Source organism: Diospyros lotus, chromosome 14, assembly GCF_014633365.1.
Source record: "Diospyros lotus cultivar Yz01 chromosome 14, ASM1463336v1, whole genome shotgun sequence".
NCBI classification, from domain to species: Eukaryota; Viridiplantae; Streptophyta; class Magnoliopsida; order Ericales; family Ebenaceae; genus Diospyros; species Diospyros lotus.
This window is the reverse complement of record NC_068351.1, coordinates 12,944,899-12,969,523: the sequence shown is the minus strand read 5'-3', so window position 1 is coordinate 12,969,523 and position 24,625 is coordinate 12,944,899. Positions and strand designations below refer to the sequence as shown.

The window sequence follows — 24,625 nt, the reverse complement described above, 5'->3', positions numbered from 1 at the left end:
TTACATTTTGTAATTTGCATCTTTATATATATAAAAGTAGGATAGTCTTCAAAAAAGAAATTTCCCCCCAAAATTTGCATTAATGATTTACATTTAATACTTATTGCATTAATAATTTACATTTTGTAATTTGTATCTTTATATATATAAAAGAAGGATAGTTTTCAAAAAAGAAATTTCCCCCCAAAACTTGCATTAATGATTTACAAATAATACTTATTGCATTAATAATTTGTTTTTTGTAATTTGCATTAATAATTTAAAATTTTCAATTATTTTGAAATAATAAATAGTAATAAAATTTTCTCCCAAATTAATGATTTGCATTTAGTACTTATTGTATTAATAATTTATATTTTGTAATTTGCATCTTTATATATATAAAAGTAGGATAGTCTTCAAAAAAGAATTTTTCCCCCAAAACTTGCATTAATGATTTACAAATAATACTTATTGCATTAATAATTTGTATTTTGTAATTTGCATTAATAATTTAAAATTTTCAATTGTTTTGAAATAATAAATAGTAATAAAATTTTCCCCCAAATTAATGATTTGCGTTTAGTACTTATTGCATTAATAATTTACATTTTGTAATTTGCATCTTTACATATATAAAAATAGGATAGTCTTCAAAAAAGAAATTTTCCTCCAAAACTTGCATTAATGATTTACAATTAATACTGATTGAATTAATAATTTGCATTTTGCAATTTGCATTAATAATTTAAATCTTTCAATTGCTTTGAAATGATAAGTAGTAATAAAATTTTCCCCTAAAACTTGCATTTAATACTTATTACATTAATAATTTACATTTTGTAATTTGCATTAATAATTTAAATCTTTCAATTGTTTCGAAATAATATATACTAATTATGTAAAATTAATAATAAATTTTAAATATACAAGTTTTTCAATGCTAATTGTTTTATATTAAATTTGCATGAATTTTATGAGAAATATTAATAGACAACTTAAACTATTAATTAAGTCATAGAAAAGTATCTATTTATTTAATATATTATTTTTATATCTTTATTCTATGTATATTTATATAATAATAAAATATGATAGTCAAATAAAGTATTTTGTCAAATGTCAATTATTAGGGTTGTCAAGTATTAGAGTTTTTCAATGCTAATTAATATTTAAGGTATCACATTTTTAAGACTATGAAAGAAATCAAAATTCATTTTTTTAAAATTTTGTTATTATTGAAAAAACTTATTCGTACTCATATTTAAGAGTTTTAATTTATATTTATAATTATAATATAATAAATAGAAAATAACGAACGTCTTTAAGTGAAAATATTATAGATTTTATAATATTTATTTATAAATAAATATAATATAATAAAAAAAATTTATAAGTATATTGAATTAAAAGTGTTCTCCATTAGCATATTGAATAGTGAATAATTAAGTAAACTTAAATTTTTTCAATATGATTAAAGATTAAAAAAATTATAATTATCAATTTAGTTAAAATTATTTAAAATAATAAATTTATTTTTTTATTTTTAAATTAAACTCTCCCACATATCACGCGGGTTCACCACTAGTTAAAAATTTAATTTAAAAAAATAAAAATAAAATAAAATAAATTTAACAAAATTTTAATAATTTTAAAATATATATAATTTTTTTATTTTTAATAAATTAATTTAGTTAATTTAATTCAATTAATTTATTTTTAATTTATTCCTTTATTCTTTTAAAAAATGATAAATTAATTAATGTTTTTCTTTCTATATTAAAAAATATAAAATATAATTCTAAAAAATAGTGGTATATAATTTATATATGTAATTATATAACAAGAGAAGTTGGTAGATCAGGCGGTTTCAAGCATGCAATGGCATATGGGAGGTTGTGGGTTCGAAACTGGGGAAAGGGGGAGGCTGGAAATTCGCCACGTGGCGCGCGGATATGCGGCCACGTGGCTGGGCGGTGGGCAACCGTGTGGGCGCGGGCGGGTGAGAGAGTAAAATTTTTAATTTTTTTTAATTTTAGCGGCGGTTTCTAAAACCGCCGCTAAAATTTTAATTTTTAATTTTTTTTTAATTTTTTTTTTTAAAAATTTTAATTTTTTTAATTTTTGCGGCGGTTGAAAAACCGCAGCTAAAATAAAAAAATTTAATTTTTTTTAATTTTAGCGGCAATTTTTAAAACCGCCACTAAAATTAAAAAAATCGCCGCTAAATCACTGATTTTGCGGCGGTTTTAAAACCGCCGCAAAATCAGTGATTTAGCGGCGGTTATTCCAGTGGTTGGTCAAAACCGCCGCTAAATACTCCACGACGGCTGGTTCAGCGGCGGTTTTGAAAACCGCCGCTAAATCACTTAGCGGCGGTTAAAAACTGCCGCTAAATGCAAAAAAAACCGCCGCTAAATGCCAGTTTTTTTGTAGTGTATTGTTAAGAGAGACAAACTAAGTAAGGAACAATGCCTTAAGATTGATTTTGAAAAATGTGAAATGAACACAATTCCTTACAATAGTGTTGTGGATAGTTTAATGTATAGACAAGTTTGCATAAGACTTGATATTGCATATATAATGAGTGTTCTTGTCAAGTATTTATCTAAACCTACAAAGGAATATTGGGTAGTTGCCAAAAAAAAAAAAAAAAATTATGAGATACCTACAAAAAAAAAAACCAAAAATCACATTCTCATCTACAAAAAAGTTGATTACTTTAAGGTTATAGGCCATGCATATGTAGACATAGTTGGCTGTTCATATGATAGAAAATGTACAACAAATTATATTTTTATGCTTGCAAGTGTGTATTATCTTCGAAAAGTTCCAAGCAATCTTTGATGGCTTTATCAACCATGTAAGCTGAGGTGATGGCTTTATCAACCATGAAGCTTAAAATATTTTATCATAAGACTAAAAAGTTGATTTCATCTCTATACCAATACAGATTTACTATGATAATGTTTCAACAACATTCTTTACAAAGAACAAAACAGATTTAGGTGGCACAAAGTATATAGAATTAAAGTTTTTGAAGCTAAAGAAATGGGTTGACAATGGTGATGTTCAATGTGAACACATTAGAATTGATTGTATGATAACTAATCTATTAACCAAAGTCCTTGGGCCTACTAATCTTGATAGACATGTTAAAAACATGAGACTTTTAATTTCTTTTGATGTATTTGTTTAGTAAGAGTATGGTTACATACAATTAATACTTTGTTATCATATACAATTGATGTTTATCCATCATATAGATGTACATTTTTTAATATATTATTATCCTTTACGTTATGAACTCATGTAGATATAACATTTATCTAAAAATATGCAATACAATGTTGTTTCGATTTAAAAGCATATCATAAATGACCAAATTTTTGGTTATATAATGGATTGAATATGGTTCCTTGGTTCATAAATATATTTGGATTATATGAAACGACACCACTTTATACTTTATCGCAATTATAACCTATATTATTGAGATGTTGATATTGTGATCGTGGGAGTCTTATAGTAATTGAAAAGTGTGATAATTGTCATGATTCGACATTAATTGTTTCTTTGAGCAAGATTCTACACTTGAGATGTTTTGATTATCTGGCCACTTTAATTCGAGGGTCATTTTGTTAAATAAAATGTTTTCTTTGTTAAAATACTAAAACCCAATTAGTATTGCCAAAGTGAGAGAATGTTGTCCCTATGGTATAGTTCAGTAGTCAGACAAATGATATATTGGGTTCGCACCAGTGGGTTGTGAGTTCGATTCTCGCCCTGCACAGTGAGGCAAAAACTCACACTTGTGATTTATCTTTTTGCTGAAATCGAGGACACAAGCAGCAAGGGCTGCTCAAGGGCGATCATCCCAAGAATGTTATAATTATTTATATTTTTCTATAAATGGGTTATTGGTAACTAAAATTTTGGATTGTTAGAAATAAGTTGATAAAATTAGTAAAATCCACTAAAGTGATCAAACAAAGTTTATGGAGTTAGGTCAATCTCAATATTTAATTATGTATATTATGTAAAGGTGCAAAGAGTCTATAAGTTATTAGTCATTATAGAAGTAGGTCCCTCTCTCACATAGCATTCAATTTTCTATTTAGTTATTTGCCCTATTAATAACATCTATAGAAATTTTTAAAAGAATTTATGGTTCCATATGCTACAATTTTTAAATTTATGATTGGTTAATTGATTTATTTCAAACTTGTCTCAAGATTGATGGATATGTATAATATTTTATTTTTAATAAAAAATGTGCCAATCTACACAAAGGATGCCAAATGAGGACCAGGGTGACAATGTTGTTATGTGCGTATAAGAACCAACACATTTGCAAATTGTTGCAATTTTCTCCTTGGCGTTATTGTTAAAATTTCTAAATATAAAAAATATAATTATCTCCTATTTCTTTTACATTTTTCATCTCTCTTTAATGATAGTTACTAAAAACCTATTAAATTTCAGCTGATTCAATCGCCATGGGCAAATGTAGATTTTATTTTTTTCTCTCTTATTCCTATTATTTTATATCTATTTCTTATGAATTTTGACAATAATCATCGATAAAAATGAAAATACCAATATTTTATGCGTAAACTCATAAGAATTGAATTCTATGGTAGTTAGGTCATTTTTCTGTTATTTTTTATTTTTAACAATGATTATAAAGATTTAATTGTTGGGATTACAGTTCTTACACGGTTCTCCGTGACTCGTGCCCTCAATTTCAACAGATAAAATAAATTACAGTTGAGTCTTGAACTCCTATCTAAGTTAAGTATTAAACTTGTGACATATTGGTACTAATTTTAGCGTATTATTTATTCGTCACTTAACCTATACATTGGGCCTATAAATATTTAATTGTTGATAATATGAGTGATGGCCAACACACACCATCATTGTTTTTTTTTTTTTTTTAAAAAAATCATAGGATATTGAGGAATGATAAAAGTATTATTTTGTCATTTTTAAAAGAAAATAACAATTATTATTATTATTATTATTATTTATAATTAATTAAAAAAAGAGATAGATGCAGATTCAAAAAGATTTTGGGAGATACATTAAAATTTGATATGAAGTGTATGGATCTAAATGAAGATATGACAAAAAATAGAAATACATAAAAGTCGAGAATTCATGTAACTGACCCCACGTAATGGGATAAATGATGAATATATTATTGTTGTTGTTTTATTTTCAAAACATATTATAAATTTTACAATTAAATCAAATGAAAGTGGTTGCCTCTGAGATTTCGTTTATGTAAAATAGTCCCTTAATCAATTCAGAATTTAATAATTTATTTACAAAACACAAATTGTATAAAAAATGAGAAAAGATAACAAAAAAAGAAAAAGAAAAAGAAAAAGAAAACGCAAAACCCTAAACCCCGCCGCGGTTGCGTCGATTTCCATTCTGCAAGGGCGCGGGCTCGCTGAATAAAACCAGCGTAAAACAGAAATCCCAGAGCATCCGTTCTGCATAGTTGCCGCCGGCGAAAAGCGACTCTTTCTTCAAAACCCTAAATTGCGTTTGGCCAAAATGGCACCGCCTTCCAAGAAATCCCCGAACAAGAAATCAAAACCTGCGCTGAAGCAGATTCAGAAGCCATCCAAGAAATCATTCAAACCCAAAACTAAACCGGACGCTGCCGCCAAGTATCAAGCAGTGGCTCTGCAGCTCGAAGACGATGTCCCCGACTTCCCCAGAGGTTTGTACCTTTACGCCCTCGCCCGCGCATGTGCATTCATATATTTTTGTAGATATGCATATATGCAATTGGATGCGTGTTTAAAATTAAAATTATTATATTGTATTCATAGGCGGGGCAAGTTCGCTTAGCCGGGACGAGCTCGATGAAGTCCGAGCCGAAGTCGATGCGGAGTTCGATGTGGAGGGGAGGGGGTTAAAGAAGAAGAAGAAGAAGCTACAAAAGCGAACTCATTCAGTAGAGGATGATTTAGGTTCGCTTTTTGGTGGTGGCTTTTCTGGCAAACTCCCAAGGTTTGCAAATAGGATCGCCTGGAAGGTAGGTATTTCATTAGTTCTTTTAGTAGTGATATGTTAATATTTGGGTTTTGGTTCTTTTTTAATCAATTCGCTGGGCTCTCGTTCCCGGACAGTGCAATTGGGTTATTTTCGTAAGCAATAATAATTCAAGGGATGGAGAATGCGATATTTCAGCAGTGAATGCATTCTGAGATCAATTGACATTATGGACGTCGCACCACCAACCTAGCTTGTTTAGTATAAGGTGAAAGTGAATCATGAATGCGTTCAGAGATCAATTTTTGGTCGTCTCACGCCTGGATTCTGAAGTCACCAATGTGCACCTGCAACAACTGATTAACAGTTACTGTTACGCAAAGCTGTCCTCTGTTGTGTTTATTCTCTAAAACCTGCCCCCACTTTGTCTGTGGTTAACCGTTGAAATTGCCTGGCTTTACTTTGTTTTTTCTATTATTTCTCAGGCCTTAAGGTGTAGGAAGCAAGCTTGTCGTGGCATATTTAGTTGTTTTTTGTTCTCATTATATTTTCGGATAGCAATGTCAGTTCTGGAACAATGTTAGTGCCATGATGTTCATAAATTCAAATTTCAGTTTTATGGTTTTGTTCTGGGGCGGCAAAAACCACCCCCTCCCCCAACACCACACACACACACACGGAGTTACTTTTGCATTCATTTTCAAACATGATAATTAGCTATTCTGGCCTTCACGAGATTTAGTTTGTGTCATTTTGAAGGTTCTAGGCTAATATTTTAGTAATCTGATCTTGGTTTTTAAAGTTGCTGCAATTATTTTTTCTTTCTTGATCAGTAAACTTTCCAGTGTATTTTGGGTATTTCTAACAATGTTCTGATGCTCAAGATCACTTTAGAGATTCCATAACTTGTCATGCTTTAGTGTTTCATTTGAAAATTCTGCTTTGTGTATATTCCCAGAATGTTACTCCTGGAATGAAGCTATGGGGAGTTATTGCCGAAGTAAATGTGAAAGATATTGTAATTAGTCTTCCAGGTGGCTTGCGTGGATTGGTTCATGCAAGTGAAGCATTTGATCCCATTTTAGATAATGTAGTGAAGGTGACTAGCTTGTACTTCATCTTCATATATTTGTTGCCAAAATGAATTTGGCATAATTTACTTATTTATTTCCTTTTTTTCCCTGTAAATTTATTGTGGCTTAAAATAACTAAGAGTTGTTATCTTTGTTTATACCAGGATATAGAGTTTAATTACCTTTCCAGCATGTATTATGTTGGCCAACTTGTTTCTTGCATTGTATTGCAATTGGATGATGATAAGAAAGAGAAGGGGAAACGAAAGATCTGGCTTTCTTTGCGCCTTTCATTATTGTATAAGAGCCTAACCTTGGATTTTATTCAAGAAGGAATGGTATGTCTTTTTCAAATGTTTTATAATGTCTCATGTGATATTTATAGTTGTTTTCTTATTTGGAAAATGCCTATGATACTTTAATCCTATTCTTTTTTTTTTTTTAATCTTGTTACCATTTTTTATGTTCGTTCGTTTGTATTTTATATGAATACTGTGCTTAAGTTGATGAAAATACGAAATTTAATATATACAAATAATCTTTACTTGCAAAAGGCAAAAGTATATTCTTAGTAATATTTTGATAATTTAACAATGGGTGAATAAGTACAGTTACTGAGGAGCATAATATATTATGGTGCAGATATCAGCAACCTAACAATCTGATTTGAGCTTTTATTCTCCACATCATTGGTTTTATAGAAGCAATTGAGATCTCAGTTGGTCAAATTATTCAAGTTTTAGCTTTAGTCTCATTCTCAAAATATGTTGTTTGGTTAAACAGAAAGACAACGTTGAAAGGACAAACTTTTCTTATTGTTACTCTTGTAGGTTTCTTCACCTGTAAGTGCCTTTTTATCCCGTGCTCGATAAATTTATGCATTGGAGGAAGGGAAACAAATAAATAGTATCCTTGTAACATGCTTTCACAAACATCACTCACTCCTTTAGCATCCAACATGTTGTCATGAATGTTGTTCTTTTGATAACTGAATGCCTATGGGATTCTATTTATAAGGAGTCGTCTTTGGCAATTTTCTATGCACAAAACAATACCCCAAAGTTCTTTAAGCAATGTCCCTTCCCCACTTTCTGTTGCACCGTCCATAGAAATCTATTGTGAGCTTTCCTGGTTCTGACAACATCCAGCAGAATGAAGATTGGAGGTGGGTAATAATACAAAATTCTGCTTTAGGTTCAATTGGTTTTTAGCACTTGTTTAAATGATAGTTATATTCAACTATCAATCTGTTTCCCCAGTTTCTCTTCCATTAGAGTCTGTAATTCCTTAGCACTCTTGATAGTTATATTGAAGTATTTTTGTTTGGACATTGTACACTCTTGGTTGAGGAATTGTATAAATGGGAGGTTTAGAAAAGTTTGGAACATCACTTTTTTTTGGGTAAGATATGGAGCTTATGGCATAAAAGAAACAGAAGAACTTGTAGGGGTGATGAAAACCCAATTCACGTTTTGAAGGAAACAACTGCACTTTCCCTCTTTCTGGGTTTAAAAGAGGAGTGGATGATTTTCTTATGGATGTGTTATCCTAGGACTATGCGGAATTACCCTTAGATGAAATATGCCTCTCTCAACACTCTCTACCCTTCCCAACTATAATAGGAATTGAAAATAGAAACATAAACAATCAAAACAGAATGAAAATAAAACAAGAAACAATCAAACCACAAGTAGGCGCAGATTTATCCTGGTTCGGTTTCCTTTGAGGAAACCTACATCCAGCCTTCAAAGAGTCCTCCTAGCAGTCTTATTAAGGAGAAGAAAGACCAGTATAGCAGCAAGATCTCCCTCCTATTCTCGAGTACAAAACAACTTCTCTCCCAAGATTACAAAGCTAAAAACAGAATTCTAGCCTTCCTCTCATAGAATACAATGCACTCATTACAATAGAAGAGAATGGAATCACCGCACACCCCCCCTAGCACTCTATTTATAGAGTTGGCGGTTATCTCTAGAGAAAACATTAGATATTTACAGTTTAACCCCCCCAATTTCCATTAATTACAGTTTGGGATATAAACGTCTATCTAATTCTTCAATGGCCCTCTAGCGCATTGCCATCACTCACTGCTTTCACTTTTCTTCTTCTTATACCATATACTCGAGACTATTTCAACAATTCTCCACCATTCTCTTGAGTATACTTCAACCTTCATCCATCAAGCCTTGGCCTTTCAATAGATGAACTTCTCCTGCTCTCATTTTGCTCTTCATATGACCTGCTGCTCTTGATCAATCAAGACATAAAACAAACATATCAAACAAAACAATGCTGAAAAAACATAACAATGGACCACCTTTGAATAAATTCCTAGCTGCAATAACTAAACTTGCAACTTTCATTAGATATTATCCCCCTCAAGGGATTTCCTAATTAACATATTCCTAACACCAATATGATTGATATACTACATGGAGGGACTAAAGACTAAGCCAAAATGGACTGCCTATTGGCTGTTTCAGCTTTTCTACCTAGACTTTCCTTTAGGGTTCCTGCTGCACATCAAATGCAACATATATATCCTAAAAACATATCTCTTCATCTAGGTACCCTCCACCATAAACCAAAATCCATACTTGATGTTATTCCTTGATCCCAAAGGTTCCATCATTTTACACAGCATCACAACACAGTGAACCTTACCCGGATTGGCCTTAACTTTACTAGACTTACTCCTAGCACCCAAAGCGGGCCTTTTAGGATTTACCACTGACTTTCTCTTATGTTTGTTTCAAACAAACATGACTGCTCATCTCTACCTACCAGCCTACCAAGATATGCTTAAGATTTGGGTAATCCTAGGCTTCCATAAACTGTCCATTTCTATTCCAACCTCTTTGCCTTATCTTTCCAACTTCTCCTCCTTCCAACAATCTCAAACACTGAATTACCACCTCAGCTTCACCTTGAGATTCCCATTGGATAACTATCAATGAAGCTGCCTTACTTATCCTAGGCATACCATTGAAATTGACACAGCTTCCTCATGCACTCAATTTACCCTTTGGACTATCACAATCTTATATCTTACCTAGGGAATTACTATCATACCTAGAGAGATCTTCTAAGCAACCAATCCTTGCTTACCTTTCCCTCTAGCCTATTATCCCTTGGCTACATTATAAGATCACTTTTCTCTCTTAATTTCCACATGGATACTGACTGTTAGAGATTACCTATTTGATCCAAATTAAGCCTTCATGTGCTGCTATATCCAAATGGCCATTTGTCTAGCATTTTTTCTAGACTTTTCCCCATTTCCAGCACTTCCTTAATTACAAATAGACACTACAACAGCACTCCACCCCTTTAACCTAAGAGATATACCATTTAAGTCCAACATTCTCCCCAAATTTACATGGCTCCATCCATTCATTTGGACAAGAGTGCATCACCTCTTCTTATACAAGAGATTCTATTTTCCAGCCTGCTCCTTAGCACTCAAACCTGAGCCTAAGCATCCTTCAAACCCAACATTCCATACCTCACTGGAAACTAACTTAAGACCTCTCACTACCCATTCTAGGCAGCACTCTAAACCTTCTATTCCCTTGCTCATTTCCTACAAGATAATTCTCCTTCCCTTTCCTTGCTTAATCCAGATTTTGATCAACCATGGGCTTCACCATACAAGACAACCCTTGCACACACCCTTTTCCCCTCACTGATCACAAAGGACCCTCACTGCAAGAGCCAAAGCTATCTTAAACACTAGCTTCCTCCCTCTCACAATTCAGCCCAAGCTTACACAATGAATCTGATCAAAACATTTTCCAGATTTTCCTATTGCTATACCCTGGTTCATAGATTAGTTTTGGACATTCCCAAAGGATTCTCCTTGCTGGCCAGCATTCCAAATTCCATCACTTGGCCTTCGAATCAACTAATTCCATGTTCTATTAGTAGAGTTTTCCCTCATAGGTAAGAACCCTAGCTTTAGGAGACCTAGGTATACCTATTACACAACTCCACACACCTAACCCCTCACACCAGAAGCAATTTCCAGCAAGCTTCCTAAATTCCAGCAAGCTCATATACGCTTGGGAATTCTTTAGGAATACATCATCTTCACTAGGTTCACCTCACCTAGCTCCACCATGAGACAACGCCTAGATGGGTCTCCCTAGATCTTAGAAGCTGATCTCTAATGGGTTTGATACTTTACTCTTGATTATTGCCTACTAACACCTTATCACCTACTATGACTATAAATTGAAAAAAAACCATTTCCTATGATAAGTCCACCCTAAACCTAGAAACTATGCTACATTTCCAGCATTTCTAGACACTTATAGGGCATTTGCACTATCATAGTCAGCCTCACACACAGATGAAGAAATTCCAGGGTTTTTCTCTAGTATTTCACTCTTTCTTTTGGGACAATTCTTCTTAATATGTCCCTCATCATGGCAGTGATAGCATCTTATCATTTTCTTGCCATTCCTAGACTTTGACCTAGACCTACCCTTAAATTTAGGGTCCCTATTTTCTGGTCTAGTCCCAACTGTAAGAGCATCATGTATAGAGTTCTTTCCTTCAACCTTATGTTGTAATTCCTTGGATCTCAAGGCTCCGGTCACATCATCTAGAGACAACTTGTCTCTACCATGTTTTAAGATGTCAACAAAGGTTTCATATGACTTTGGTAGAGAGTGCAATAAGACTAAGGCCTTATCCTCATCATCATATTTAATGTCTACGTTCTCAAGATCCAAACATAACTTGTTAAACTCATCTATGTGCTCCTGCAGTTTCTTACCTTCATCCATTCTAAAGGAGAAAAATTTGGTTTTCAAATATAACCTAGTAGACAAGGTTTTAGTCAAGTAAAGGGTCTCCAATCTTTTTCAAAGGTCTGATGCCGTGGTCATTTTGCCACTTCCCTCAAGACTTTGTCCCCTAAACTTAAAATCAAGGTGTTAAAAGCTTTCTTGTCAATATCTTTCTTTTCTTTTGATTTTTCCTTTTTCTGTTCTTCAGTGGAGGTTTCAGGCAGTGTTTCTTCCTCATCTAAAGCCTCTTCTAGTCCTAGATTCCCTAGCAATGCTTTCATTTTCATCCTCCAAAGGCCAAAATCATTCTGGCCATCAAACTTCTCAATATCATACCTAGTTGCAGCCATTATAACACTGTTCTATGATAGAGAATTCAAAACAGATGAAATCTTGAAGGTTCTTGGACTGTTCTTGATCCTAAAAACTAGCTCTGATACCAATTTGTTATCTTAGGACTATGTGGAATTACCCTTAGATGAAATATGCCTCTCTCAACACTCTCTACCCTTCCCAACTATAATAGGAATTGAAAACAGAAACATAAACAATCAAAACAGAATGAAAATAAAACAAGAAACAATCAAACCACAAGTAGGCGTGGATTTATCCTGGTTCGGTTTCCTCAAAGGAAACCTACATCCAGCCTTCAAAGAGCCCTCCTAGCAGTCTTATTAAGGAGAAGAAAGACCAGTACAGCAGCAAGATCTCTCCCCTATTCCCGAGTACAAAACAACAACTTCTCTCCCAAAATTACAAAGCTAAAAACAGAATTCTAGCCTTCCTCTCATAGAATACAATGCACTCATTACAATAGAAAAGAATGGAATCACCGCACACACCCCCTAGCACTCTATTCATAGAGTTGGCGGTTATCTCTAGAGAAAACATTAGATATTTACAGTTTAACCCCCCCAATTTCCATTAATTATAGTTTGGGATATAAACTTCTATCTAATTCTTCAATGGCCCTCTAGCGCATTGCCATCACTCACTGCTTTCACTTTTCTTCTTCTTCTTATACCATATACTCGAGACAATATTTCAACAAGATGGAATTTCCTACAGGTTTCTGACCACTTTTAGACAGGGTTTGGCCCATTATAGGTGCTTTTTTTTTATTTTTTTTAATAAAGCAGTGATATTAACACACCTCAAATTGATGTTAGCACAGAAAAATCTTTAAAAAGACAAAAATACCCAAATGCAAAACTAGTAAGTGTTGTAGCCATTGGGGAAGAGAGTTTTTGGATTTCAATATTTTGTCTTTTCAAAAATCTTAGCTTGTTGACATTAATTTGGGGTGTGTTAATATCATCACCCTTTAAATGATAGCACTTGCCAAAAGAATCTTTTTCTTTGAATAAGTTGTTCATAGAATGTATTAGTACTTTTTAATTGTACTTATTTATTACCTTATAGAATATGAGTTATTCTTATGCATATACAAACTATAATATTTAGTTTTAATGTGTCACTGTTTCTTGTTGTATCTTTCAAAGATTACTGTCATGGTGTCCGTATTATGCCATGTTTGCATCTATGTTAACGTATGTGATTGCCTTCGTATCACTTGTGGTTCTGTGGGTGCTGTTCTGGCTGTGTTGCTGTTTTTGTTGAACTTGGGTAGGCACCTTTTTTGATTTAATAATTTTCCTAAGTATGAAAAGAAAATCAATTGTTTATAGGAACATCATGTTAGATAAACTCTTCTCTAGTTATTATGTTCAGTAGCTTGTTTCTGTTTTTTAAAAAAAGACTTGTTCAAGTATTTGCCTAAGGAATAGACACATGGTCACGGGAGAGGAAGGTCAAAGAGAAGGAATATATTAAAGTTTCTAGAAGACCGGTAGTTAGGGATTGTAACAGTAACCGCCACGTGTGTAAGGCGGTTACCGAGGTTGGTGTCCTTGTATTTCCCGCCCTCTATAGCCTATAAATAGAGGGTCCGAGGGGTCTCATTCTCTCCCCAATAAGTTTTCATTTCTATCATGAGAAAGAGTATGTGCTGTGTGTATGTGCAAGAGAGGAAAGTATTCATTGCTTTGTAATCTCCAGGTAGGGCAGCTTGGTAATAGGGCACTATGTGAAATCAGTGCATGTAATCTTGGTTTTCTGTTTTCAAGATAGTGAAGAAGGAGATCATCCCAGTCTAGATGTAGGTTCTCCGTTAGGAGTTCTGAACTAGGATAAATTCGCATGTCTTGTGTGTGAGTGCTTTGTTTTGTGTTGTTTCTTGTATCCTACTTTCTGTCCTATTCGTGTGTGAGAGGTTGTATCCATCTTGAGGGAGATTTGAGTGTGAGGGTAGATGGGAATTGTCACTACAAGACTCTTCTAACAACGTGGTGTTAGATATGTCTCAGACTTTATTAACCTGGCCTACCGCTAAGAATTGCGATCTTCTGATTTCCTTGGTGCTTATAATTTTGTACCCACATATTTGGTATGCCAATCACTTTCTCATCATGATGTTCTTGTTAGAAATTGCTTCACATTAATATTTTCTCTTTATATAATTTACAGGTTCTTTCTGCATATGTGAAAAGTATTGAAGATCATGGTTATATACTTCATTTTGGACTGCCTTCATTTACTGGGTTCTTGTCAAAGAACAATCAAGCTGGTAACGTTTGATTTCTATTTTTATATTCCATCTTTTTACTAGACCTTACTATGTTCTTGTTCATATGAAATGATGTTTTTCTCCCTATGCCTTAGGGGTGTGAAATTGAAACTTCAGCTTACTGGCATTAGGAGTTTTAGCATATGTGATCTTGTTTGTGAAGGATTTGATGCTTTTTTTTCACAGTTGTCCCAAGAAGTGTGTGGAGATTGCACTTTGTGTATAAGTGTATTGTAGTATTGGGGTGTGGAAGAACTTGAAGAGATTTTTGGAAAGTGGAACCTGTGGTGATATTTTTTTGGGGAACTTTACATGGCTGAATAGAATGCTTTATTTGATATTTTCTATATGTTGGAATGGTTTTACACATTTTTGGCATTTTTGAATACAATGCTTTATTTGTCCCCCCAAAAACGTTCATAACGAATAGGCCAGCTAGCAATGTTTTTGTTGGTTGAATCTATACCCCCCCCCCAATCCAATACTTAGATGTGGTCTTTCTTCCATTTGCATTAATAGAATGACATACCAAGCCTTAATCCTACTAGCTGAGCTTGGCTATATGTATTCTAGCTAGCTAATCATCTCTATCTATGACTATATGTTTTGTAAGGTTATTCTAACCCATGCCATACCTAAGAGTTCTCCACATTTAAAAAAAAAAAATTAAGAGCTCTCCACTAAGTTTTTTCTTGCACCTATATAGGCTTTTTTTTTGGTCCTGAGGTAAGGAGTAAGACTATAAAAAAAAATATATATAAAAACATCAACATCTGTACATATTGATTATAAGTGAAGAATGAATTCCTTTATTAGAGCTTGATGCACAGAATATATGCCTTTTGTTCTGTAGCATTTAGTTTTTATGAATTTCTACCAATTGGATAAAATGAATGCTTTGAGCATTTAATATAATGAAGTTGGAGTTCTTCTTTGTCTTTTCAGTTACTTGAGATGTACATTTGAACATTGAGAGAGTGCATTAGCAGCTTACAACCTTGTGTAAAGAGCTTATTCATGATATTAGCAGCTTATAACCTTGTGTGTTAGTGTATGGTGGTTTTAGGATCATCTGATTTGTGACATCAAGGATGCACCATTCATGGTTCTATCTTGTAACAAAGCCCTAGGGCACAAATGAAGAAGAACAAGAAGAGAGAAAAATAACCTCGAGCACTTTACTAAAATGATCGAATGAATTAACCACTTACAAGAGAGATCGTTGAGTTGCTTATATATGCAGTTCACTGAACAATAAGAGAGGCATCGCCTCACACTTACACTTGGCAATAACGATTGCAATATAAACTACTACACAATTAATCATAAATTATAACCCTTAGCTACCAACCTAGCCATGTATCTTTCAAGTGTCCCATCTGCTTTATACTTGATTGTGAAGACCCATTTGCACTCGATAGGTTTCTTCCCTTTTAGTAAATCCACAATCTCCCATGTATTATTCTTCTCAAGAGCTTGCATTTCAACATATATGGCATTCCTCCAATTTTCACAGTTTAAAGCCTCTGATAATGTGGTAGGAATGGATGCTGTGTGTATGTTTGTAAGAAAGCTTCTATGAGATGGAGAGCATCTTTTAAAGGATACAAAGTGAGAGAGTGGATATAAGGGATTGTTAACCTAGATCTCACCCTTTATATGATCACTCAAACACTCAAACGAAATCTCTCTCTAATTCGCAAATGAACAGCAATCAGAAAACAATCAAGAACCAATCAAGAACTGCATAACACACAAGAATTTACCCTGGTTCGGTCTCAATGAAAGACCTACATCCAGCTTGGCTTTCGCCTCTACTTTTTCCACTATCTTGAATATTAATGCAAGATTACAAGTGCACTCAAACTCAACTCTCACCTAGCCCATTAACCTGAAAGCTATATAGAGTTGTTACAAGAAATATATTCACTCTTTCCTCTCTGCACAATCTCACCCCAAGACAGCTTGCTAACCCACAAAGAAAGCATACATAAAAGATTTCCCCTTGGCCTCTATATATAAGCAAACAAAGGCGGGAGATCACTACCTGACCAACTGCCCAAGAGCAGTTACAATAACTTCAGTCAGCCCTAGAAAAAATAAAACTCTTTCTAGAAACATAACAACAAAAATATTACATGAAATATCCCTAACATTACAAGCCCTAATCTAGAACAAATGCTTTAACAAATTCTCCACCCATTTGTCTTGATAAGGCTTCTCCTAATTCTAGCAATCTTCAGTTTCTTGCTAGCCCCAGTTGAAGAATCTTCAAACAATGATGAAGCTTGGCTGCTGGAACTGATTTTGTAAACATATCTGCTACATTCTTTTCACCTGCCACTTTGGATAAAAAAACAGATTTATCATTTCTCTTATAAAATGAAATCTTACATCTATGTGTTTTGTCATTCCATGGTGTGCCTGATTTTTAGATAAATGGATGGCACTTTGACTATCACATAACAAGGTTGCTTTAACATCTAAACCTAGGAGTTCACTAACTAAACCCTTAAGCCATATAGCCTCTTTAAAAGCTTCCGAAAGGGCTATATATTCTGCTTTGGTTGTAGACAATGCTACTACATGTTAGAGACTTGATTTCCAACTAATTGTACAGTTCCATAATTGAAATACCCAACCAGATGTGGACCACCTCTTATCTATATCAGCAGCATAATCTGCATCCGAATAACCTAGAATACTAGGTTGAGCTCCTATCTTAGCACCACCATATGATAGAACATGACTTAGAGTTCCAGCTAGATATTTAAGCATCCATTTCACTGCATTCCAGTGATCTTTCCCTGGATTGGACATAAAACGGCTCACAACACTCATAGGATGAGCTAAATCTGGCCGAGTGCATACCATACTATACATTAGGATTCCTACCGCACTAGAGTATGGGATATGACTCATTTCCTTTTTATCTTCCTCACTTTTAGGGGACTGATCTGAAGACAACTTAAAATGAGGTGCAAAAGGCACACCAACTGCCTTTGAATTTAACATTTTAAACTTGGATAAAACCTTGGCTAAATAAGACTTTTGAGATAGGTATATCTTTCTATGTTGAGTGTCTCTAGAAATTTCTATTCCTAGAATTTTCCTAGCTTCACCTAACTCTTTCATTTCAAATTCAGCTTTTAATCTTTGTTTTAGAAGTTGGATTTCTTGATGGGATTGACTTGCAATGAGCATGTCATCCACATATAGGAGTAAATACACTGAAATGTTAGGGGTAATATGCTTATAGTACACACAACTATCATAGGAACTTCTCAAATACCCTTGGCTAATCATAACCGTATCAAATTTACGGTACCATTGTCTTGGGGACTGCTTAAGTCCATATAAGGACTTCTTAAGCAAACATACCTTCTCCACCTCTCCTTTAGCTTCAAAACGCTTAGGTTGATCCATTAGAATCTTCTCTTCTAAGTCCCCATGGAGGAAAGCAGTGGTAACATCCATCTGCTCTAATTTTAGATTTAAGTGGGCTGTTATGGCTAAAAGAACCCTTATAGATGTATGTCTCACAACAGGGGAGAATATTTCATTAAAATCAATGCCTTGAACTTGGGTAAACCCCCTTGCAACCAGTCTAGCCTTATACCTAGGCTTAGGGTTAATTCCTACCCCTTCCTTGATTTTAAACAACCACTTGCAGCCTATTATGCGCTGCCCCTTTGGTTTTTCAACCAATTCCCAAGTCTGATTCTTATTTAAAGAATCTATTTCAGACTTCATGGCTTCTTGCCATTTTCCAGCATCCTTAGAAGATATTGCCTCTTAATAAGTGAGAGGTTCTTCCCCTCCTATTTCGGTTGCACTGGTAAATGCATAAGCTACTAGATCAGAATAACCGAATCTCTTGGGAGGTTTTCGGACCCTAGGCTGCCTATCCCTAGCAACACTATATCTGTCCAAATTTGGTTTATCACCTAAGCTGGAATCTATATCACTGTCTTCCTCATCTTCATCATGATGGGAAGACTCTTGGGCTTGATCAATAGCCTGATCATTTTCAAGGTTACTTTCCTGAAACTCATATGCAGTTTCAGATTGGTCTGGGGTATCTGCTGGGTCAAATCCAGAAATTTCAACTTGGACAGCTTCTTTTTCCTCTCCTAGACTATGCTGGGTTTGAAGGTTGCTAACCTTAATGGTAGAAGACTCATCAAATGTCACATCTCTTGTGACTATAGTCCTAGGACCATCTAATTCTAGATTCCAAAGCTTATAACCCTTAACACTTGAGGGATAGCCTATAAATAGGCATTTCTTGGCTCTAGGCCCTAGTTTTCCTTGTTTCACATGGGCGTATGCTAAACATCCAAAGATTTTAAGGTGTGATAGGCTCGGTTTGTGTCCTGTCCACCTTTCATATGGAGTTTGGAAGTTAATGGCTGCTGAGGGTGATCTATTAATGATATGGGCTGCTGTAGACACAGCCTCACCCCAAAATGATTTTGGCAAATTTGCATGAAAGAGCATGCATCTTACTCTCTTTAGCAAGGTGCGGTTCATTCTCTTAGCCAACCCGTTTTGCTTAGGGTTTCCGGGGGCTGTTAAGTGTCTAACTATGCCTCCCTCCTTGCACATTTGATTAAAATCCCTATTGCAAAATTCTAGCCCATTACCAGTCCTAATAACCGTTACTTTTCTGCCAACTTGATTTTCTACCATTTTCCTCTAAGTCTTAAAGGATTCAAAGGTATTATCTTTAGACTTTAGAACATATACCCAAAGCATTCTTGAGTAATCGTCTATTATGGATAGGAAGTATCGGGAGCCCCCATGAGTCATGGTTTGAGCTGGGCCCCATAGATCTAAATGAATGTAATCTAGGGGAGCTTTTGATGAATGGATGGCTGTTTTGTTGAATTTAATCTTGGCTGTCTTCCCATAAATGCAGGATTCACATTTACCTAGGTCTAGGGACTGACCTATCTCCAAATCCCTTGTTTGGCAAGTTCCTTGAGCCCTTGCTCACTAATGTGTGACATCCTTAGATGCCACAACTTTGCCTTATTATGGGAATTAAAACTTACACTGGCAGCTTCACCACTTAAAGTGGTTGCTTGTAGGAAATAAATTCCATTTCTTAAAGCAGCCTTCATGCATACTAGGGAGCCTTTATGTATTTTAATTACTCCACCCTCACCCTTGTATTTATATCCGCATATGTCCAATTCCCCAAGAGAAACCAAGTTTCTCTTAAGTTCTGGGACATACCTTACTGCAGTGAGGGTTCTATGTGTCCCATCATGCATCTTTAATTTCACATCTCCTACCCCTTGGACTTTACATTCAAAATCATTTCCTAACAGAACCTTTCCCCCATTAATTTCCTTGAAATTTTGGATCCATTGCTTCCTAGGAGTCATGTGGAAAGAGTAGCTTGAGTCCAAGACCCAATCTTGGTTGTCATAATTGTCACTAACAGTTAGTGCATCAGCACTATCATAACCGGTGTCACATACATTTACCCCACCATCAGATTTTTCCTTCTTGGCTTAGTCCTTTTTCCTCTTAGGACAATGCCTCTTGATGTGACTCTCTTGTTGACAATAATAACACTTAATCGGCCCTTTTCCATTCTTAGATTTAGATCTTGATTTACCTTTGTTCTTAGAGTATTTCTTAGGATTTCTAGACCTTGCAGTTAATGCATTTGCTAGAGATGATTTACTATCCATCTTTATTCTCAAATCTTTAGAGTTTAAAGCCCCTATAACATCTTCTAAAGATAGTTTATCCCTACCATGCTGAAGAATATCTACAAAATTCTCGTAAGACTTGGGTAAAGAATATAGGAGAACTAAGGCTTTGTCTTCTTCTTCATACTTGACATCTATGTTCTCTAGGTCTAAACATAGGTTGTTGAAATCATCTAAATGATCCTGAAATTTCTGGTTTTCATGCATCTTGAAATTAAAAAACCTGGCTTTGAGAAATAACCGGCTGGAGAGGGTCTTTTTGAGGTATAGATCCTCCAATTTCTTCCAAACTTCTGCCGCAGACTTCAGCCTAGATACTTCCTTGAGCATTTTATCTCCAAGGCTCAGAATAAGAAGGCTATAGGCCTTCTTCTTGATCTGCACCCGCGCCTCACTCTGTTTTGCGGTTAGGGCTTGAAGTTCTTTCTCGGTTGATTTTCCCTTTTCTGTTTCTTCTTGTACTAGCGCCTCTTCCAGACCGAGGCTGTAGAGCAGTGCCTCCATCTTGATCCTCCATAGGCCGAAATCATTGCTCCCATCGAACTTGTCGATATCTGACCGAGAAGCAATCGGCGCCATTTCTTGATTTTCCTTAGATCGCCTTCTACGACTTGAGATTGTTGAGGCGTTGATTCAATCTAGAGGTGACTAGCTCTGATACCAAGTTGTTAACCTAGATCTCACCCTTTATATGATCACTCAAACACTCAAACGAAATCTCTCTCTAATTCGCAAATGAACAACAATCAGAAAAAAATCAAGAACCAATCAAGAACTACACAACACACAAGAATTTACCTTGGTTTGGTCTCAATGAAAGACCTACATCCAGCTTGGCTTTCGCCCCTACTTTCTCCACTATCTTGAATATTAATGCAAGATTACAAGTGCACTCAAACTCAACTCTCACCTAGCCCATAAACCTGAAAGCTATATAGAGTTGTTACAAGAAAGATATTCACTCTTTCCTCTTTGCACAATCTCACCCCAAGATAGCTTGCTAACCCACAAAGAAAGCATACATGAAAGACTTCCCCTCGGCCTCTATATATAAGCAAACAAAGGCAGGAGATCACTACCTGACCGACTGCCCAATAGCAGTTACAACAACCTCGGTCAGCCCTAGAAAAAATAAAACTCTTTCTAGAAACATAACAGCAGAAATATTATATGAAATATCCCTAACATTACAAGCCCTAATCTAGAACAAATGCTTTAACAGGGATATTTCGTGCACTCTCTAATTCATTTCCTTAGTGCTATAGGAAGGTTAATATTAGCTATGTAATCAACATTAGAAGGTGAGTCAATAGATGTTACCTCATTTCTAGATAATGGAACTAATGATAGGTGTAGCCTTGGTTCGAGTTCTGGATTATTCCTTTTTGAGTAAATCTGGAGAAAATGTTTGTCAGTGGTGGTCTCTCCCCTTTCAGTTTGGAGAACAAGTTGGAGGGAGGATTTAGGTTTATGAGTTTGTGAGGTAGAGCCAAGCGTAGGTGGGGTAGAGTCTAATGCAGGTTCAGGTAGTAGGTTAGGAGGAAGAGGTTTAAATGTAGGTTGGTCAAGCAGAGGTTTAGGAGCTGGAGCTAGTAGAAAGTTAGGAAGGAACAACCCATCTTATCTTCCACACTTGAGGTCTCCCTTTGAAAAGAAGGTTGAGTAAAATAGGGTTTAGTCTCAAAAGGTATCATCCTCAGAAACCAAAATTTTTTTAGTTGGAGGATGATAGCATTTATTCCCTTTTTGTGTAAAAGGATAGCCCACAAAGACACAATTAAGAGCTTTAGGATCCAACTTCCCCTGATGAGCACTGTGAACATGAACAAATGAAACACATCCGAATACTTTAGGACTAAGCTGATTTGTGGTAGGAAGAGCAGGATAGAAGTGGGATAAAACAACTATTAGAGTCTGAAAATGTAACACTCGGGAGGGCAATCGGTTTATGACATGAGTGGTTGTGAGGACAGCGTCCCCCTAAAATTGTTTTGGCACATTTTTGTGAAACAACAATGCCCTAGTAGTATCTTGGAGGTGGCTTTTATTTCGTTCTACAATCACATTCCATTGAGGGGTAGAAACACATGAGGATTCATGAATAATTCCCTGTTGAAGGAAATAGTTGGAAAGGGTTTGGTTGAAATAATCCCTTGCATTGTCTGGCCGAAATTGTTTGATTTGTGCCCCAAATTGATTGTGGATCATAGAAAAGAAATTGGGAAAAATATCACTCACATTAGATTTAGATTTAAGAAGAAAGACCCATGTATCCCTTGTGCAATCATCAATGACCAAAACAAACTAACGTGCCCTAGAAACATTTGGAATGGTTGATGGACCCCAGATATCACTATGAATCAATTCAAAAGGAGTAAGACATCTGTTATTATTAGCAAGAAAAACAACATGTCTATATTTGGCAAACTCACAGAAATCACAATGAAGCTGTCTAATATCAAGGTTTTTAAATAAAGAAGGGAACATGATTTTAAGAGTGGAAAAAGCAGGATGTCCCATCCTGTAATGATGCAGCCAAATAGTGTATTTGGGGGTATATGTGATTTTGAAAGACATGTTAAGAGCTGATTCCACCTGGCAACGAGTATTTTTTCATATTTCTCAAGATAGTATAAGCCTTCCCCTTCCTTAGCTTGTCCAATAATCAGTCCCAAGTCTTTGTCCTGAAAGAAACAACAAGAAGGAAGAAAAATCACTTTGCAATTAGCGTCATAGGATAGTTTGGATACCGAGTGTAGGTTGGTGGACAATTTAGGCACATGAAGGACATTTTTTGAGGGTCGAGGAAGGATTGATTTTTATCTCTCCTATTCCAAATACTGTGATCAAAGAACCATCAGCTGTAGGAATTTTTCGATTGCTAGAACAAGGTGAGTATGAGATAAAAAATCGAGAGGAGGGAGTCATATGGTCTGTGGTTCCAGAGTCAATAATCCATGAGTCTTTAAAGGATGTATCAAAGGCATTTAAAGCATGTGAGAAGGTACTTGAAGAGGATGGCGTGTCAAGAGTACTTAAAAAGTATCGCAACCTTTAAATCTTCTCGTTGTTGAATTCTTTTGGTTCATGGAACTATTTTTACCCTTGTGGGGTTGCCATATTGACTTGTCCTTGGCTCTTATGTTGCTGTTGTCCACCTTTATTTCCCCATTCTTTGCTCAGTGGCTTTCCATGTAGCTTCTAACACATTTCTCTAGTATTATGTGGTTTCTTGTAGAAAGTACACCACATATTCTCATGGTTGTGTCACGACCCTAAGGGTAAATCCGAAAAGGGGCCAGTAGTGGTCGTTAGTTGTTACCTAGCACCTAGCCGCCGGGGGGGGGGGGGGTGTGTGTTTGTTAGTTAACTATGCAACATATTAGTATTTTACTGTTATGATTAGTTAGCTGTGTTGTTACATTGTTATACTTGATGTTAGGGTTGCTAGAGGATCTATAAGTATCCTACGACAGTAAGAGGATGGGATCATCGAGAATAATAAGTTCTTCACTCTCAATACTCTATCTTGACTCAATCATTCTCTCTCTATTCTTTCTCTCATTCTCTCTTTCTCCCTTTCTTCATTCTATCTGTTCTTCCTAAAATCATGTCTTCGTTATCGGAATTCAACTTGAATTCCCTCAATTGGCCAGCCCACAATCTAAGGGCTTGACATTTTGTCATTGCTTGTGGATTTGAGACCTATTTTTCCATTCTCTCGAAGCAGTTGGTCCTTCTTAAACCCACGACTTCTTCCTCCATTCGCCACCATTGTTGAGGCCTCAACTGGTCTTGGGTCCAACATGACACCCTTCCTGCTTTCCTGAGCTATAATAATTGAAATCACTTCATTAAGTGAATGTAAGTCATCTTGGCCTAGGATTTGAACCCTCACCTGATCATACTCCATGTTAAGGCCTGCAAGAAAATCGTAGGTGTGATCTTTGTCTATGAAAGCTTTTAAGGTGGCTGCATTGTCACTGTTCTTCTTCTCAATTACCCAGTAGTGATCCATCTCTTGCCTGAGTTCTTTTAGGAATTTGGCATACTCGGTGATAGTTATTTTTGTCTTCAACTCGTAGATCTGGGTTGCATCATTCACCTTCGAGTAGGTTTGTTGGATAGACTCCCAATCCTCCTTTGCTGTTGATAAAAACATGCAGGTGTCACTGATTTTGGATGCCATGAAACTCGACAGCCATACAATGATCATGGAATCTTCTTTATCCCATGTTGCATATGTTGGATCTTCCTTTTTTGGCTTGGTTCCTATAATATGACTAATCTTCCCTTTCCCTTTCAAAATGGTTTGAATTTACTGGGACCATTTAAGATAATTTCTTCCATCTAATTGATAGGCAGCTTTGATTTGCTGCAGTTCTCTCAACTTCTGAAGCAGCATGGGTGCCAGTG

At 35.3% G+C, this 24,625-nt stretch overlaps 1 protein-coding gene across 2 annotated transcripts in view; it reads left to right on the top strand.

The window, feature by feature from the left end:
• The first annotated feature begins 5,384 nt into the window (after positions 1-5,384).
• The window catches only part of LOC127790820 (rRNA biogenesis protein RRP5), a 120,464-nt gene continuing 101,223 nt past the window's right edge, over positions 5,385-24,625 (top strand). The window contains exons 1-5 of one of the 2 annotated variants that reach the window (XM_052320516.1): positions 5,385-5,716; positions 5,829-6,034; positions 6,950-7,090; positions 7,229-7,402; positions 14,384-14,483. In XM_052320516.1, coding sequence (XP_052176476.1) covers positions 5,548-5,716; positions 5,829-6,034; positions 6,950-7,090; positions 7,229-7,402; positions 14,384-14,483 — 790 coding nt within the window. In that variant the 5' untranslated portion in view covers positions 5,385-5,547. The remainder of the gene's footprint in view (positions 5,717-5,828; positions 6,035-6,949; positions 7,091-7,228; positions 7,403-14,383; positions 14,484-24,625) is intronic. The other variant, XM_052320517.1, reaches the window with a different exon arrangement.